The sequence below is a fragment of the Pogoniulus pusillus genome, chromosome 41 (assembly GCF_015220805.1).
Source record: "Pogoniulus pusillus isolate bPogPus1 chromosome 41, bPogPus1.pri, whole genome shotgun sequence".
In the NCBI taxonomy this organism is placed as follows: domain Eukaryota; kingdom Metazoa; phylum Chordata; class Aves; order Piciformes; family Lybiidae; genus Pogoniulus; species Pogoniulus pusillus.
Window position 1 is genome coordinate 4,997,157 of NC_087304.1, and position 17,127 is coordinate 5,014,283.

General features: G+C 53.2%; 1 protein-coding gene across 11 annotated transcripts in view; it reads right to left on the bottom strand.

The window, feature by feature from the left end:
- PTPRS (protein tyrosine phosphatase receptor type S) overlaps positions 1–17,127 on the bottom strand; it is a 217,066-nt gene that overhangs the window by 94,738 nt on the left and 105,201 nt on the right. For all 11 annotated transcript variants that reach the window (XM_064175409.1, XM_064175408.1, XM_064175406.1 and 8 more), the window contains exons 3-5: positions 15,820–15,965; positions 14,360–14,501; positions 3,729–3,917 (exon numbers count right to left, since the gene is read on the bottom strand). In XM_064175409.1, the coding sequence (XP_064031479.1) occupies positions 3,729–3,917; positions 14,360–14,501; positions 15,820–15,965 (477 nt within the window). The remainder of the gene's footprint in view (positions 1–3,728; positions 3,918–14,359; positions 14,502–15,819; positions 15,966–17,127) is intronic.

The following is a 17,127-nucleotide window of genomic DNA, read 5'->3' on the forward strand; positions in this document are numbered from 1 at the left end:
CCCTGTCCCCTTCATCTCCAGGGCACACCCTGGGGGACTCTCTGGTCCTGCTGCTCTCTCAGCCTGTCCCAGCCTCCAGCAGGGAGCAAGGCACAGAGACAGCACAGCTGCTGGTTACTGTGCTCAGTCTTAACACAGGGCAGCACTGGAGCTGTGATTCAGTGCCAGGGTCACTCCTGCTCCCTGCACTCCCATCCACATGCAGCTTGCCAAACGCCCCTTGGTGGGGACGTGACTGTTAATCCCCAAGGAGCTGGGCTGGAGGCACACTGCTGACCTGTGGGTGACTTGCACTGAAGCTCATTAGCAGTGCCCTGAAGCATCCAATGCCCTCGTGTGTGCTGATGCCACACTGGTGGCAGCAAAGTTTGTTTTCTGGGAGGGTGAATGTGCTGAATGAAGTCCTGACTGGAGCAGCACTCCCAGGATCAGCTCTCTGATGGGCACCGCTGTGCACATCATGCTGGGGATGCAAACACAAGCCTGGATCTGCTCTGCCTGGGGCTTGAAACAGCTCCTTCCACTGCCCCAGACACACACACAGCATAGAGGACCCTGATCTTCCAGTGTTTCCACAGGCCTTTGCAGCACAGAACCTGCAAGGTTTGCAAGACCATAAAAGCAGATGGAATAGGAGTGCCAGGAAAGTGGGCAGAGGGAACCTGGGGAAGCTCAAGCAGGGCAAGTGGAGGGTCCTGCACCTGAGGAGGAATAACATCTTGCACCAGCACAGGTGAGGGTGACCTGCTGGGGAGCAGCTCAGTGGGAAAAGACCTGGGAATCCTGGTGGGCAGCAGCCTGACCATGAGCCAGCAACGAGCCCTCAAGACCAAGAAGGCCAATGGCATCCTGGGGTGCAGCAAGAAGAGTGTGGGCAGCAGGTCAAGGGAGGTTCTCCCCCTCTATTCTGCCCTGGTAAGGTCCCATCTGGAGTACTGGGTCCAGTTCTGGGCTCTCCAGTGCAAAATGGACAGGGAACTACTTGACAGGATACAACAAAGGGCTCCAAAGATGATGAGGGCGGTTGGAATATCTCTCTGCTGAGGACAGGCTGAGGGGCTTGGGGCTTTTGACCTGGACAAGGAAGACTGAGAGGAGATCTCATCAATGCTGATCAATACTTACAGGGTGGGTATCAGGAGGATGGGACCAGGCTCTTTTCAGAGGTGCCCAGGGACAGGACAAGAGGTAATGGGCACAAAGTTTAACCTAGGAAATTCCATTTAAACAGGAGCAGGAACTTCTTCAGTTTAAGGGTGATGGAGTCCTGGAGCAGGCTGCCCAGAGAGGTGGTGGAGGCTGCACCTCTGGAGTCATTCAGAGCTCACTTGGGTGCCATCCTGTGCAACCTGCTCCAGATGATCTCCAGAGGTCCCTGCCAACCCCTACCATTCTCTGATCACTCTGTTAACATCCTGACTGCCAAGGAATCTGCTCTGCCTTTCACACAAGCAACAGGTTTCCACCCCTAAGGACAAGAGGGATGCTCCAGGGCTTCGGCAGCTTCCTAATTCAAAGCAGCTGTAAATGAGATTAATTCTCAGCAGGTATCTTCTGATTTATCAGAGAGGCCAAGAGTTCACCAGGAGGAGAAGCAACTCACTGGAATGAAAATGCAAGTGCTGGCATGGCTTTGAGGAAAACACCAGATCAAACCCAGTTTAAGAGCATAAAGGCAAGATGATAAATGCATTAAACCTAATCTGCCTTTGCATTACTCACACTTCAGATCACGGGCACGGAGCATGATCTAATTCTAGTTTACCTCTCATTATTTATGCTGAGTGATTCCTTTCATTTGCATTTGCCTCAGCTGTGATGATAAAACAGGGAGGTCAATCTCATCTCTGTTTGTGGCATTCAACAGCCCATTCTAATTCAACACAGCACTTTTAAGTAGCAGCTTGTAAGTTTGCTTGGCTGGAGGAGGAACCCATTTAGGAAGGTGTTTAAAAGCCAAGCTGAAGTGGAGCTGTGATGAATCCTCTCCACTGGTGGCTCACTGAGCTGAAAAATCTTTGGCAAAGGATCTTTGGGTCTTGTTAAATGCAGCAAGAGGAAAGCCAGGGGGTTCCCCTCTCTGGTCAGCTCAGATCCAGCCTCACAGTGGGCAGAAGTGAGTCCCCCAGAGCCAGCAGTTGGCTAACACTTGCCTGGCCAACTTGTTAAGACGTTTGACACAAAGAGAGCAACCCCAACCTCTGCATGCCAGCAGAAGAAGGACACAGAGCAGCTGGACTGAGGGCCAGGGGAGGCCACAAAGATGAGCCAAGGGCTGGAACACCTCTGCTATGAGGGAGCTGGGAGTGTCGAGCCTGGAGGAGACCCCAGGGGGACCTTAGAGCTGCCTTCCAGTACTCAAAGGGATCCTGCAGGAAGGCTGCAGAGAGACTTTTCAAGAGGGTGTCTAGAGACAGACCAAGGGGGAATGGTTTGAAGCTGAGGCAGAGCAGGGTTAGACTGGAGCTGAGGAAGAAGTTCTTCAGTTTGAGGGTGGTGAGATTCTGGAACAGGTTGCCCAAAGAGGTTGTGGATGCCTCCCTCCTGGGGGTGTTCAAGACCAGGCTGGATGAGGCCTTGAGCAGCCAAGTCAAGCTGAGAGGTGTCCCTGCCCGTGCCAGGGGGTTGCAGCAGATGATCTCTGAGGTCCCTTCCAACCTAGGCCATTCTGATCCTCTCTCCCTACAACAGTGCCATTCTTTGGCCAATAAGGACCCCGGGAACTGCTCCATCTTGTCTGTCCAAAGGGATGTTCTGAGCAGGTGAAGTGAGACTGGTGCTGGTTGGGGTTACTTTTGCTCACAAGGTAACTCCTCCAAAGGCTGTTTTGCACTTGCAGCTACCAGAGACAGCTTAGGGTGGGATTTTGAAGCTGGGAAATGGAAGAGCTTCTCAGCAGTACCCAAAGCTCCATGTACCTGTGCCCTCCTTGCATGCACACACACACACACAGAGCGAGCTGGCAGCTCCAGTGAGGGTAAAAACCAGCTCCTGAACTGGGAGGGTTAAGAGAGGTGGTGCTGAGACACACAGGAAACAACAAACACAAAGCAAACAAAAGAGACAGATGGACAAGCAGATGGGGAAGACAGAAAACTGACAAGAGCCACGATGCTGGGGTACATCTGTGAGTGGAGATCCACTCTGTGGGCAGTGCCACTGACCACCAAGAGGTCACTCCAGACTGCTCCCAACTGCTCTCCGGCGATGACTGCAGGGACTTGATGCTGGAGAGATCTTGCAAGAGCTGTTCCTCAGTGCCAGCTCTGAAAGCTTCAACTTGCACCAACAGGATCATGTTCTGGCAGGCAGAGGCTGCCTGAGCTGTGCACCCTAGACCAGCTGTGTGTGGCCTAAAATGCCACATCTGCTGGAGTGGTTTTCCTTCTTCCTTCCCCAGCTCTTGGTCTGAGGAAGAAACTCTCAGCTCCCACCCACTTTCCCCTGAGCACCATTACCCAGAGAACTAGCTCCTGGGAACCAGCCTCCCTGCTGTGATTCCCTTTATGTTACTTGAGCAGTAGGATGGCTTGGAGAGGAAAACACCTCAGCCACTATCCAACCTGAGGAAGAAGAGTGAGTCCTAGCACCAAAGCAAAGCTAACCCCTCAACCCCTACCAGCAGTGCCCATTTCTGTCAGCCCTCTCTTCTCTTCAGGAACCTCTGAGCAGTCTCTTCGTGTCTCTGCCCAGGTCTCAACCTCTCCAACCTCACCCAGAGACCTTACCTGATCTCAGTTGCTTTATCCTCCCATTGCTGGCACTGGGGTCAACAGGCAGGAAATCCTTAAACCAAGTGATCTCAGGGTCTGGGTTCCCACTGGCTGCACACAGCATCGTGGCCGTTCGTGTCCGCTCCACCACCTTCAGCTGGGGCCCCATATCGATGTTTGGGAAGCCAGGAGGTAACTGGTCCTCTGGTGGGAGAGAACAAAAGAAGGGTGGTTAAAATACCTGCTAGGGAGCAGGGCAGCTGATGGAGCTGCTCAGTGCAACACAACAAAGAAAGCTGCAGCAGATCTGAGCACTGCACTTTAGAACAGCTCCAGGTCGGGCAGAGAATGGATAGAAAGCAGTGATGAGGAGAAGGACTTGGGGGTGCTGCTCAACAGCACAGCTGGAGTTGATGCTGAGAGGGCTGCAGCAGCTCTGCTCTGAGCACAGGCTGAGAGAGTTGGGGCTGTGCAGCCTGCAGAAGAGAAGGCTTCCAGGAGACCCTGGAGTGGCCTTGCAGGATCTGAAGTGGACTACAGGAGGGCTGGGGAGGGACTATTGACAAGATCTGGTAATGAGAGGAGGACTCTGCAGAGTCACACTAAAAGCAGGGATTCATCTCCTTGCTCCAAACCCCACAGCACAAACCAGAACTGCCCCAGAGAACCATAAAATCAACCAGCTTGGAAGAGACCTCCAAGATCATCCAGTCCAACCTATCCCTATAGCAATAGAATCATAGAATGGTTTAGGTTGGAATGGACCTGAAAGCTCACTTGGAGGTAGAGGTGAGATGCTGCTACCAAAGACTAAAGTCTTTGCCATCTCTTCTACATAACTGTAGTAAAAGTTGAGGAGCACTAAGAAGTAACTTTTCAAGCCCCCCCAATTATTTATAATTAAGATGGAAAGTGCCAGTCTCTGTTTGGTGTTGGTGAGACCTGCTCTGTTGAGCACAAGCCTCACCCAAAGCCTACACCAGTCCTTTTCTCAACAGAAAAAATGAGTATGTCTAAGCCTGTAGTAGCCACACAAAAAAATCAGCAGGCTTTTTGTTTGAGAGCAGCTTAGGATTTACATAAACTACCTATCAACTCTGGGAGTACCTACAGGGAACTGAGAAGTATTAGGTATGGATGGGTTTGTGTCTTGTAACTGATGGGTTCAGAAGTAATGAAAAGAGCTGTCAAAGGCAGGCTGGAAACTTGGAGAGAAGGGAGCAGAGTGTCCAGCTGCAGTCACCAGAGGGGACACACAGAGCAAGAAGGAGCCAGGAGCTGGCAGACAGGCTGTGAGCTTCACATTGAATAGCTCAGAGTGCTGCTGCCCTCGAAGGAGGAGGACAAGGCACCAGCACCTAGCAGAGAGGCTCCACTGAGCTTCCTGCTTCCTCTCAATCTTGCCTTTGCCTTCGCTAATGAGAGTGAGGAGGGTGAGGAGGGCAACCCCAACCAGTGCTGACTAATTTGTGATAACTAACACAGACCCCAGAGCTTCCCCCATAATCTTGGTCCTGACCTCCTAACTCACGTGGAAGGGAGCTGCTTTATGCTGCCAGATCCAGCTCAGGAATGTGTCACTGCTGCCCTTTACCTCCCCACCAAGAAAACCAAGCCCCTGGGGGAGGGCAGTGTGGAAGGAGGATGCCAGCACCAAGGTGAGGCTCTGCAGGGAGCCTCCAGCACTGCAAATGAGGTGTGTGGAGGGCTCACAGCCTTGGGAATCTGTGGCATTGAATCCATCCCCAGTGCAGCTGAAGGAGCAGAGAGGATTCAAAGAAAAAGGCTGGATTTTAAAGAAGGGAACATCCACCACAATCAGCCTCCCACTGAAAGCAAGCAGGGATGGGCTGGGAACCCTCTGCCTGGCTTGGGAAGCTTCCCTGCCAACTGCAAACACAACAAGAGCTCATTTCCTACTGCTGGCACCTTACCTGTCAGCAGGAATGGAGCCAGCCTAGGTAGAGAATGGTCCCTTCAGGGGCTTGCTTTGGTTGGAAAAGCACTTTAAGATCATTGAGCCCAACCATTCTCTGACTCTGCCAAGGCTGCTGCTGCACCATGGCCCTCAGCACCACATCTCTGTGGCTTTAAAGCACCTCCAGGGATGGAGATTCAACCACCCCCCTGGGCAGCCTGTGAGAAGCCTTTCAGTGCAGAAGCTTCTTCTAACATCCAACCTAAACCTTCCTTGGCACAGCCTGAGGCCACTTCCTCTTGTCCTATCACTTGTGACTTGGGAGAAGAGACCAAGCCCCAGCTGGCCCCAGCCTCCTTCCAGGGAGTTGCAGGGAGTGAGATGGAAGTGCTGAAGGCAGCTGGGGGTTGGTCTCTTCTCCCACTGTCTCCAGCCTCCTTTGAGGGAGTTGCAGGGAGTGAGATGGAAGTGCTGAAGGCAGCTGGGGGTTGGTCTCTTCTCCCACTGTCTCCAGCCTCCTTTGAGGGAGGTGCAGGCAGTGAGATGGAAGGGCTGAAGGCAGCTGGGGGTTGGTCTCTTCTCCCACTGTCTCCAGCCTCCTTTGAGGGAGTTGCAGGCAGTGAGATGGAAGGGCTGAAGGCAGCTGGGGGTTGGTCTCTTCTCCCAGCTGTCTCCAACATCCTTCCAGGGAGGTGCAGGCAGTGAGCTGGAAGGGCTGAAGGCAGAGATGGTGGAGCAAGGGAGCACCCCAGTGGCCCTGCTTTGTGGGTGCCTTTGCTCTAGGCTGGAGGCAGACTGAGCAGCTCCCAGCGCTGCTCTCCAGCGTCCCGGGCAGGAGCTGCTCGGCGCTGCTGAGCCTCACATTCGACTCAGTTCAGAGCCAAAGGTTTTGTTCTGTGCTCTGACTCTGGAGGCCCAGAAACTCTTGGACTAATTCTGTTATTAGCAGCACGCAGCTACCGTGGAGAAGAAAAGGCTTTAAATGCCTCAACTGCGTGTTTTAAACCCTGCATTGTTTCCTTCCTCTGCCCGTGGCTGGGAGGCTGCTGAAGGATGCATTGTGACTCACTGGAGAGTGAAATGTATTAACCACACCTCCCCCTCAGCCATCAAAGCAATCTGACCACAAACACAAACATGAACCATTTCATATCTGCTCCACTCACCCCCAGCAGGGACGAGCTGGCAGCAGCATAAAGGTGTAGCCATTTCTGCTGCACCTGAAGCACCTCTCCAGCAGGATGCCTCGGCCCAAATCAGCACTGAGACCATCCTTGATGAAGGGCTGAAGCAAGACTTTTGAGCCCTGACTCCACCAGGCTGTGCTGCAGGAGTCTCGGTGCTGGGGCAGAGCAGGCTTGCTGCAAACCCCCAGCCCCATCCCTGCCCCCCTCCTCCAGCAGTGAGCTCAGGACAGAGTGGCCCTGGGAATCTGTGGCATTGAATCCACCCCCAGTGCACTTCAGGGAGCAGAGGGTCCAAATCAGCACTGAGACCATCCTTGATGAAGGGCTGAAGCAAGACTTTTGAGCCCTGACTCCACCAGGCTGTGCTGCAGGAGTCTCGGTGCTGGGGCAGATCAGGCTTGCTGCAAACCCCCAGCCCCATCCCTGCCCCCCTCCTCCAGCAGTGAGCTCAGGACAGAGTGGCCCTGGGAATCTGTGGCATTGAATCCACCCCCAGTGCACGTCAGGGAGCAGAGGGTCCAAACTAGCACTGAGACCATCCTTGCTGAAGGGCCGAAGCAAACCTGAGCTCTGACTCCACCAGGCTGTGCTGCAGGAGTCTCTGTGCTGGGGCAGAGCAGGCTTCCTGCAAACCCCAGCCTCATCCCTGCCCCCCTCCTCCAGGAGTGAGCTCAGGACAGAGGGGCCCTGGGAACGGCTCTGCCTTTGCACAGCTCTCAGCCAAGCTTTTAACGTCCTCCCTTCCCTTCTGCCGTGCAAGCAGCAGCAGCGGTGTGCTGGGAAGGAGCTGCTGCCGCATTGGCTGCAGATGACATCATTATTGATCCCTGCTTTCATCCCTCTCCCTGCCGCTGCTCCTCCACCTGCCTGCAGCCTCTGTCCCTTCATTTCTCGAAGCAATTAACCCGCAGAGAGCACAACCTTCCTGCCTGGCGGGGGGGTGGGGGTGCACATGTGTGTGCTGTGTGTTGGGGGGAGGCCTGCTCCAGCTCTGGAGTGTCTCTAATTAAACAAACCCGTTCATCTTGCAGCACAATGTGCAGAATTCCTCCGAGTTTAATTAAGACAACCGCGGCTGGAGGCGTGCTCAGACTGGAGGAGCAGAGCAGTGGAGGAAGCAGCTCTGAGCACCACAGACTGCACTGAGTCGAGGGCTCACATTTCCTTCCTGCCAGGAGAAGGGAAGCTGCCTCCATCCCCTAACAATTGGATTCCCTCTAATAATGCAATTGCAACCTCAACTCAATCCCCACAAGACGTGCAGGCACACGTCCTGCCACCCTCCCCAGCAATCCCCCAGCCATCACTCACAACCTGGGACCACATCAATAAATAAAGGGATGGTTTGGATTGGGAATTCTCTGCCTGGAAGCAGCCTGGGCAAAGGGCAAGAAGAAAAGAGCTGAGATGCAAGCTGGAGATGCTTCAAGGGCACATCTGGAGAGGGACTTTGCATGGAGGGTGTCTAGCGGAAGGACAAGGGGGGAATGGTTTGAAGCTGAGGCAGAGCAGGGTTAGAGTGGAGCTGAGGAAGAAGTTCTGCAGTCTGAAGGTGGTGAGACTCTGGAACAGGCTGCCCAGGGAGGCTGTGGATGCTTCTTCCCTGGGAGTGTTCAAGGCCAGGCTGGATGAGGCCTTGAGCAGCTGAGTCTAGCTGAGAGGTGACCCTGGGTATGGTGTGCAGGTTGGAGCAGATGAGCTCTGAGGTCCCTTCCAACCTAAGCCAGTCTGTGATTCAAGCTCTATGAGGAGAGGCTGAGGGAGCTGGGGGGGTGCAGCCTGCAGCAGAGGAGGCTCAGGGCAGAGCTCATTGCTGCCTGCAGCTGCCTGCAGGGAGGCTGTAGCCAGGTGGGGTTGGGCTCTGCTGCCAGGCAGCCAGGGACAGAAGAAGGGGACACAGCCTCAAGCTGTGGCAGGGCAGGTCTAGGCTGGATGTTAGGAGGAAGTTCCTGGCAGAGAGAGTGATTGGCATTGGAATGGGCTGCCCAGGGAGGTGGTGGAGTGGCTGTGGCTGGAGGTGTTGCAGCCAAGCCTGGCTGGGGCACTTAGTGCCATGGTCTGGTTGATTGGCCAGGGCTGGGTGCTAGGTTGGGCTGGCTGAGCTTGGAGCTCTCTTCCAACCTGCTTGATTCTGTGATTCTATGATCTGGGCAGCTGGAAATCATGGGACTCATGCAGCTAAGGCAGGCAAATGTTCTTCCATGTTGCACTTTGCCTTATTAACACAGCACCCCAAGGATCTGCTCACAGACTGAGCTATTTAAACATCCCCCCCATATCAAAAGGCAGAGGAGGAGTGATGGAGAGGGGCAGAGGAGGAGTGATGGAGAGGGGCAGAGAGAGGAGAGAAGAGTGCTCCAGTGTTCAGGTATAATAAATCCCAGCAGAGGACATGCTCCATGCTGGGGGATGTGCCTGGGACCAAGCTGGAGCACACAGCAGTGCAAAGCAGCAAGGGGCACCAGTGAGAGGAGAGGGACACCCTGGTGCTGGCTGTCCCCTTGTCACTCTAGAAGGTGGCAGCTCTGTGTTTAGATAATGAGCTGTGCTGGAAATGAGGATGAGAAGGAAAGATAAAGCTTTTGCTGCTGCTTTTTTTTCCTGCAGGGTGTGCAGAGCTGTTTAATAATTTAGAGGAGGAGGAGGGTGTGAGCTTGTGGAGACACTGTGGAGTCAATGCAGAAAGCCACAATGAGGATGCTGCTGATGTGAAGGAGGAGAGGAAATGGCCTGAAATTGTGTCAGGGGAGGGTTAGGTTGGAGATGAGGAAAAATTTCTTTCCTGCAAGAGTGGTGAGGGATTGGCAGAGGCTGCCCAGGGAGGTGATGGAGTCCTTGTGCCTGGAGGTGTTCAAGAAACCTGTGGCCTTGGTACTTGGGGCCATGGTTTAGTGGCTCCCCTGTACCCTCAGCTCACTTGTCTGCTGGCAGCATCAAATCCTCCTTCCTATGAGATTCTCTGTCTTAGGCTACTGAAGTGTGATCCATAAGCAGGAACCATGAACACTGAGGTCACCAAGTCCAACCTTCTACCCAGCACCTCCACAACCATGTCCCAGAGTGCCACATCTGCTCACTTTTGAACACCTCCAGGGATGGGGAGTCCACCACCTCCCTGGGCAGCCTGTTCCAACCCCTGACCACTCTTGCAGCAAAGACATTTTTCCTAATCTCCAACCTAACCCTCCCCTGGTGCAGCTTGAGGCCATTTTCTCTTGTCCTCTTGTTAGTTACCTGGGAGAAGAGGCCAACAGCAGCCTCACTCCAACCTCCTTTTAGGTGGCTGTAGAGAGAACTGAGGTCTCCTCTCAGCCTCCTCCTCTTCAGGCTAAACAACTTCAACTCCCTCAGCCTCAGGAAGTAATAACGAAAACAAAAAGCAGAAGAAGAAGAAGAAGAAGCAAAAGAAAAAGAAAAAGAAGCAGAAGAAGCAGAAGAGGAAGCAGAAGCGGAAGCAGAAGCAGCAGAAGAAGAAGCAGCAGAAGCAGCAGAAGAAGCAGCAGCAGCAGCAGCAGAAGAAGAAGAAGAAGAAGAAGAAGAAGAAGAAGAAGAAGAAGAAGAAGAAGAAGAAGAAGAAGAAGAAGAAGAAGAAGAAGAAGAAGAGGAGGAGGAGGAAGAAGAAGAAGAGGAGCAGAAGAAGCAGAAGAAGCAGCAGAAGAAGAAGAAGCAGAGGATGAAGCAGAAGATGATGCAGAAGAAGAAGCAGCAGAGGATGAAGCAGAAGAAGCAGAAGATGAAGCAGAAGAAGCAGAGGAAGAAGCAGAAGAAGAAATGAAAACTACACAAATCTTTCCTGGGAGTGTGGAGCTTAGAGAAACTGCACCAAGAGACTGGGGGGTGCCAGTGTCCAACTCACTTCCCTTCTGCCCAAGCTGGAATGCAAAAGGACAGCAGCTGGAGTCAACAACAACTGGAAAGTGCTTCCCCAACCACTTTCTTCCCTTTTCCTTAGGCTCTGCAGGAATCAGGTTTGCAGGCACTGTGTCCAGCCAGCTGTGGAGAGGAACACGAAGTCTCCACAGCTCTATCAAAACTCAGCTCCCTGGAGGAGCAGGGCAGGAAGGACAAAGAGCCAGCAGAGCTGTTAAGAGACTTTGCCTGAGTTGAATGGTGTCCATCACAAGCTCTGCTTCTGGGAAGCTCCCAGAGGTTCCCACTCCTGCAGCTTCCTGTTTCTAAGTGAATTCCTGTGGATTTCCAGCAGAGTCTGATCCAGGAGCAGTCATCTGCAGGAGTAAAAAGGGAGCTGCTCTCAATCCCCACAGCAGCTGCATCCAGCAGGGAAGAAGGGATTTTTTATCTCTGCTGTCCATGAGGTTGTCTGCAAGGGGCATGGAGGCAGCCCCGCAGCTGCCAATGCCTGGGTACAGCATGTGTGTGGCTGACTGCTCTTTACACTGCAACAGGATGCCCAGGGAAGGAGTTGAGGCTCCATCCCTGGAGATATTCAATGTGAGGCTCAACAGGGCTCTGGACAACTTGATCTAGTGGAGGATGTCCCTGCTGACTGCAGAGGGTTGGACTGGATGACCTTTGGAGGTCCCTTGCAGCTCAGACCATTGTGTGATTCTGTGCCTGGGATCATTGCTGTGCAGCTCCTACAAAGCCCATCCCACACAGCTTGTAACAGCTGGGGCCCAGGTTTCCAGTGTGCCAAGGTAACAGCTTCTGCAAGTGACAGCTCACATTCATCTCCAAGCTGCAGAGCAGCCCCCACCTTTGTGCTTAGCAGTAGCTCTGAAAGTGAGAGAAGAGAGACAGAGAGGAGGAGGAGGAGGAAGCCTTGGAAGGAAAGATGGAGAAAAGACCAACAGGAGAGTGGGGAGGAAAGAGAGGAAGGGATGGCAGCATGGGGACTTTGTCACTGCAGATGAGTGGATTTGTGCTCAGGCCTTTTAGCTTTCCCAGCACTTAAAAGCATGGATCAAGAGCAGACAATCTCTGCTGTGTGAAAGCTAAGGAAGGATTAAGGATGGAATAACTCCAACTGAGCAGGGAAGAGGAGGGGATGCTACAAAACTGCTTCCTTCACATTCTTCAACATCTCAGCCCTAATTACTGCTCCCCAAGACTTCCTTGTCCTGGGTACCAGAGGTGCTGCTGGCACAGCCACTTACCAAAGCTCCCATTGAGGCCCTCCTAGGCAGCTAGGAGAGGAGTGCTGTGAGAGCAGCACAAGAGGGGAGCAAAGCACCCAGCAACCTCCTTCTGGTGGGCTCAGCAAGGTGGTAATTAGCAGGGTGCTGGGGAGGTGCAGCTCGGGTGCTGTCAGCTGTCTCTCAAGCTGACATGGCTGTGATGCTGACACAGGAGGGAAGAGCTGCACAAAGACACAGAAAGAGAAGCCTGGTCCCTGGGGACGCTCAGAGCTCAGCTCCTCACTTCAGCAGCTTTTGGAGGAGAGCATCACAGAAGTGCTAGGAGAAGGCAGGGGATTTGCGAGGGCAGCAGCTGGAGGACAACCTGAGCTCCTGCCACTGCTTGCAGCTGCATTCAAGGAGTAGAAACTTGGAACCTGACTGCAGGGGGTGGGTGGTGTCCTTCTCCCAAACTGCTGCAGCTCCCAAGGAATCTCTGGGAATGAGCTTGAAGAAGGCTCCCAGCCCGCTGGGCTAACTGCAGCTCGGCAGAGTCATGTCACAATGCTCTGTTCCAACCTGCTGACAGCTACAGCCCCCACACACTGCTGACAGAAGGTTAAATGCCATGCCAGGCAAGGCAGCTACACACAGATCCCAGTGCACCTACACAAATCTGTCAGGCAGGAACATGAGCCAGCAGTGTACCCAGGTGGCCAAGAAAGCCACTGAGCATCCTGGCTTGGATCAGCGATGGTGTGGCCAGCAGTAGGGAAGTGATGGTGCCCCTGCACTGGGCACTGGTGAGGCTGCACTTCCAATACTAGGTTCAGTTTTGGGGCCCCTCACTCCAAGAAGGACACTGAGGGGCTGGAACATGCCCAGGGGCTGCTATAAGGAGAGGTCAAAGGTTCCTCTGGACAGTTCTGTGTCCTTCTCATGATGGGGACACCAGAACTGGGTGCAGTATTCGAGCAGAGCAAAGGGGAAGAATCCCCTCTCTAGAATCACAGAATCAGTCAGTGATGGAAGGGACCACAAGGAGCAGGCAGTGCCAACCCCTCTGCCACGCCTAGAGACACCCTACCCTAGAGCAGGCTGCACACAGCTCAGCCAGCCTGGCCTCAAACACCTCCAGCCATGGGGCCTCAAACACCTCCCTGGGCAACCCCTGCCAGGCTCTCACCACTCTCCTGCTCAACAACTTCTTCCTAACAGCCAGTCTGAATCTCCCCACTTCCAGCTTTGCTCCATTCCCCCCACTCCTGCCACTCCCTCACAGCCTGAAAAGTCCCTCCCCAGCTTTCCTGTAGCCCCCTTCAGATACTGCAAGGCCACAAGAAGGCCACCTGAGAGCCTTCTCCTCTCCAGCCTGCACAGCCCAAACTCCCTCAGTCTCTCCTCACAGCAGAGCAGCTCCAGCCCTCTGTTCACCCTCCTGGCCCTTCTCTGGACGCCTTCAAGGACCTCCATATCCATCTTGTACCTGAGGTCCAGAACTGTAGACCTCCCCTCAAACCCATCACACCCTCGCTGCCAGGGAGACCTGCATTGCTCTGTGGTTTGGGTAGAGAACATCAAGCATCTTCCCCCCTACCATGGGTGAGTTTTCCAAGCAGCCTAGCTTGGTGCTTCACACAAGGGCCTCACAGATCCCTGGGGTAATTACAGCAAGCATCTAGAGGCACCCACAGCAGCAGCAGATTGCTCCCTCTCCCACAGCGAGTTCAGGGAGCAGATTTCAAACAGATGACATGAAGGAGGCATCCATGTAAACATCCTCTGTAGTGGGGACAGGGGAGAAAAAGGATCAGAACAAAATGGAAGAGGGAAGCTGTTTGCTTGGAGAGTGGATGGAGCAAAGGAGCTCTGGAAAGAGGGAAGATGCCCTGCACAAGGGAAGAGCCTGGCACTGCTACCAAGCCTGAGCCCAGGCAGATGCATGACCAGCTTATTCTCAGGCCATTTAAGTGCTTCCTCTGTGAAGAAAGCTCTCTTGGGTGGCTGGGTGAAGGGTGCCACATTGCTGTGGTGTGTGACCTGCCCCAAGTGGTCCTGCTTTGCAGCAGGGGTTGGCCCTGAAGATCTGTGCAGGTCCCTTCCAAGCCCTAACATTTTGTGGTTCCACTGCTGCTCATCAACCTGGGGAAGGAGTTTCTGTTGGAGAGGAAGGAAGATCATGGAGTCTTTAGCTAATCCAGGCTGGAAGGAACCTCACCACACCACCCCATCAAAGCTCCTCGAGTGGTCCTGGTTTGGCTTTGTCTCATGCACAGCACTGTTATGACTCTGGCTAACAACAGCAAACAGATCTGAGAGGTCACAAAGACCCCCACAAAACCTTCCTGCCTCGAACACAGCTTTCCTCACAGCCTTCCCACCCAACTGAAGGGACCAGGAGAGGCAGGAGGGCTCCCTTCTCCACTGTGGCACTGGCAGATGGCAGGCAGGCAGGCTCTTTACCTCGGAGGACAGTGAGCTTGGCATGGACAGTGACCTCCCCGTGAGGGTTCTGAGCCACGCACTCGTAAATGTTCTCGTCGCGGGGAGTGCGCAGGGGCTGGATCCTCAGAACTGCTCCTGCACTCTCATCAAATTCGATGGTCTGGAGGAGAAAAGCAGAGACACACACACAGTTAGGAAGCAAACCTCCTCGGGCTGCCAACCAAAGGTTCATTGCTGCTTCCACAGGAGGCACCAGCAGGTACAGAAGGGTAGTATATACCCCCAAGCATAGACGGACACACATATAGGAAGCAAATCTCTTTGGGCTGCCAACCAAAGGTTCATTCCTGCTTCCAAAGCACCAGCAGGTATAGAAGGGCAGTATACATCCCCAAGCAGAGACAGACACACATTTAGGAAGCAGATCTCCTTGGACTGCCAAGCAAAGGTTCATTCCTGCTTCCAAGGAGGCACCAGCAGGTATAGAAGAGTATTATACACCACCAAGCATAGACAGACACACATATAGGAAGCAAACCTCCTTGGGATGCCAACCAAAGGTTCATTCCTGCTTCCAAGGAGGGACCAGCAGGTATAGAAGGGTAGTATACATCCCCAAGCAGAGACAGACACACATTTAGGAAGCAAACCTCCTTGGGCTGCCAACCAAAGGTTCATTCCTGCTTCCACAGGAGGCACCAGCAGGTACAGAAGCACACCTGGGCAGAGAACTGTGCCATACCAAACCCTTGCTCTGACCACTGCCTCACCAAAACTGCTCTGTACATCCCAAATGCTCTCAAAGAACCAACCCTGCTGGCAGTGTGTGCAGGTTGGGTGCTCAGAACACAACTGTGGTGAAGGAGGAGGAAGCAAACGAAGCAATAAGAAAGCAGAAATGAAGCCCTGCCTTGTTTGTTCCTCCCTGCAGGGGCAGCTGACACCACAAAGCTCCTCTCAGCACACAGCTGCCTGGCAGGGCTGAATCCCACAGCAAATTCCACAGGATGACCTCCTGGTCCTTGCTCCCCCACTTTTGTTTCTGTCTAAACAATGCCAGTTGCTTGGACCTGGTTGCCAGCAACTGTAACGTTCAGTTACAGAGTTAAGATCATGAGCCATGGGTGGGTATGAAAAGTGTGTTTATGGAGCTGAAGCACCACCAGCTTAGCTGGAGTTTCTTAGGGAAGGAAAAGGCAGCTCAGGCAGCTCTTTATTGTATCCCAGGAGAGGAAAAAAACCCCAATAAAACAAAAGCAAGAACTCCACTAAGGTAAGTGAGCCAAATTCTCTCTTGCCTTGGAGCAAGCCCAGCTGCTGACACGGCCAAGAGCTTGCATTTCCCTCCTGCTGTTGCTGCTACAACTCCTCCCCTCCCAAACCTCTCTTTATTAGCAGGTCTGAGAATGGCCAAAGCAGAGGTCTGGCTGCTTTGTGCCAGTCTCTCTTTACACACAGCCTTCAAGGACATCTCTTACCTCAAACCTCTGTGAGTTCACTTTCTTCCCTTTCTTGTTCCAGGTGACCCTTGGCTTGGGGTCTCCAGTTGCTTGGCACACAAAGGAGGCCACCCCTCCTGACACACCAATTTGGTCCACAGGTTTTTTAATGAACACAGGAGGACCTTTAAGGGGGGGAGGGAAAGGAGAAGAAATAGCATTATTGGCACAAAGGAAAACAAACTCTAATAGCCACTGCCTGTAATTAACAGCAGCATTATCACTGCTACTCTCTAATGATCCCAGCTGAAATTAAATCTCTTGGCCTTTTAGGAACAAACAACCTTTACCTCCATTCAGCACAGGAAGAAACTGCAGCACAAAATGATTAAAGGGCCTGATCCTACAAAGAGATTTCAGTGCAATGAGGCTGCAAAGCCTCTCTGAGAAGTGGACTTTTAAACTGGTTTGCCCAGGGGAAATCGTCCTTGCAAAGCTCATCTAAAGAGCATCACCCAGAGCTGGGAAAGATGGAGGCATCATCTAGAGGCAGTGGATTCACCCCCCCTGATCCCAGCAGATCTGGGAGTGGGGGAGATGTATGGGAAGAGGTAAAGGTGAAAGCATCATCTAGAGGCAGTGGATTCACCCCCCCTGATCCCAGCAGATCTGGGAGTGAGGAAGATGTATGGGAAGAGGTAAAGGTGAAAGCATCATCTAGAGGCAGTGGATTCACCCCCCCTGATCCCAGCAGATCTGGGAGTGAGGAAGATGTATCATAGAATCAACCAGGTTGGGAGAGAGCTCCAAGCTCATCCAGTCCAACCTAGCACCCAGCCCTATCTAATCAACCAGACCATGGCACTAAGTGCCCCAGCCAGGCTTGGCTTCAACACTTCAGGGATGGGCACTCCACCACCTCCCTGGGCAGCCCATTCCAATGCCAATCACTCTCCCTGGCAAGAACTTCCTCCTAACATCCAGCCTAGACCTCCCCTGCCACAACTTGAGACTGTGTCAAAGAGGTAAAGCTGAAAGCATCATCTAGAGGCACTGGACTCACCCCCCAGATCCCAGAAGAACTGGGAGTGGGGGAGATGTATGGGAAGAGGTAAAGGTGAAAACAAGGCAGTGGATTTACCCCCCAGATCCCAGCAGATCTGGGAGTAGGGAAGATATATGGGAAGAGGTAAAGGTGAAAGCATCATCTAGAGGCAGTGGATTCAATGCCCAGATCCCAGCAGATCTGGGAGTGGGGGAGATATATGGGAAGAGGTAAAGATGAAAGCATCATCTAGAGGCATGGAATTACACCTCCCAAATCCTAGCAGACCTGAGAGTGGGGAA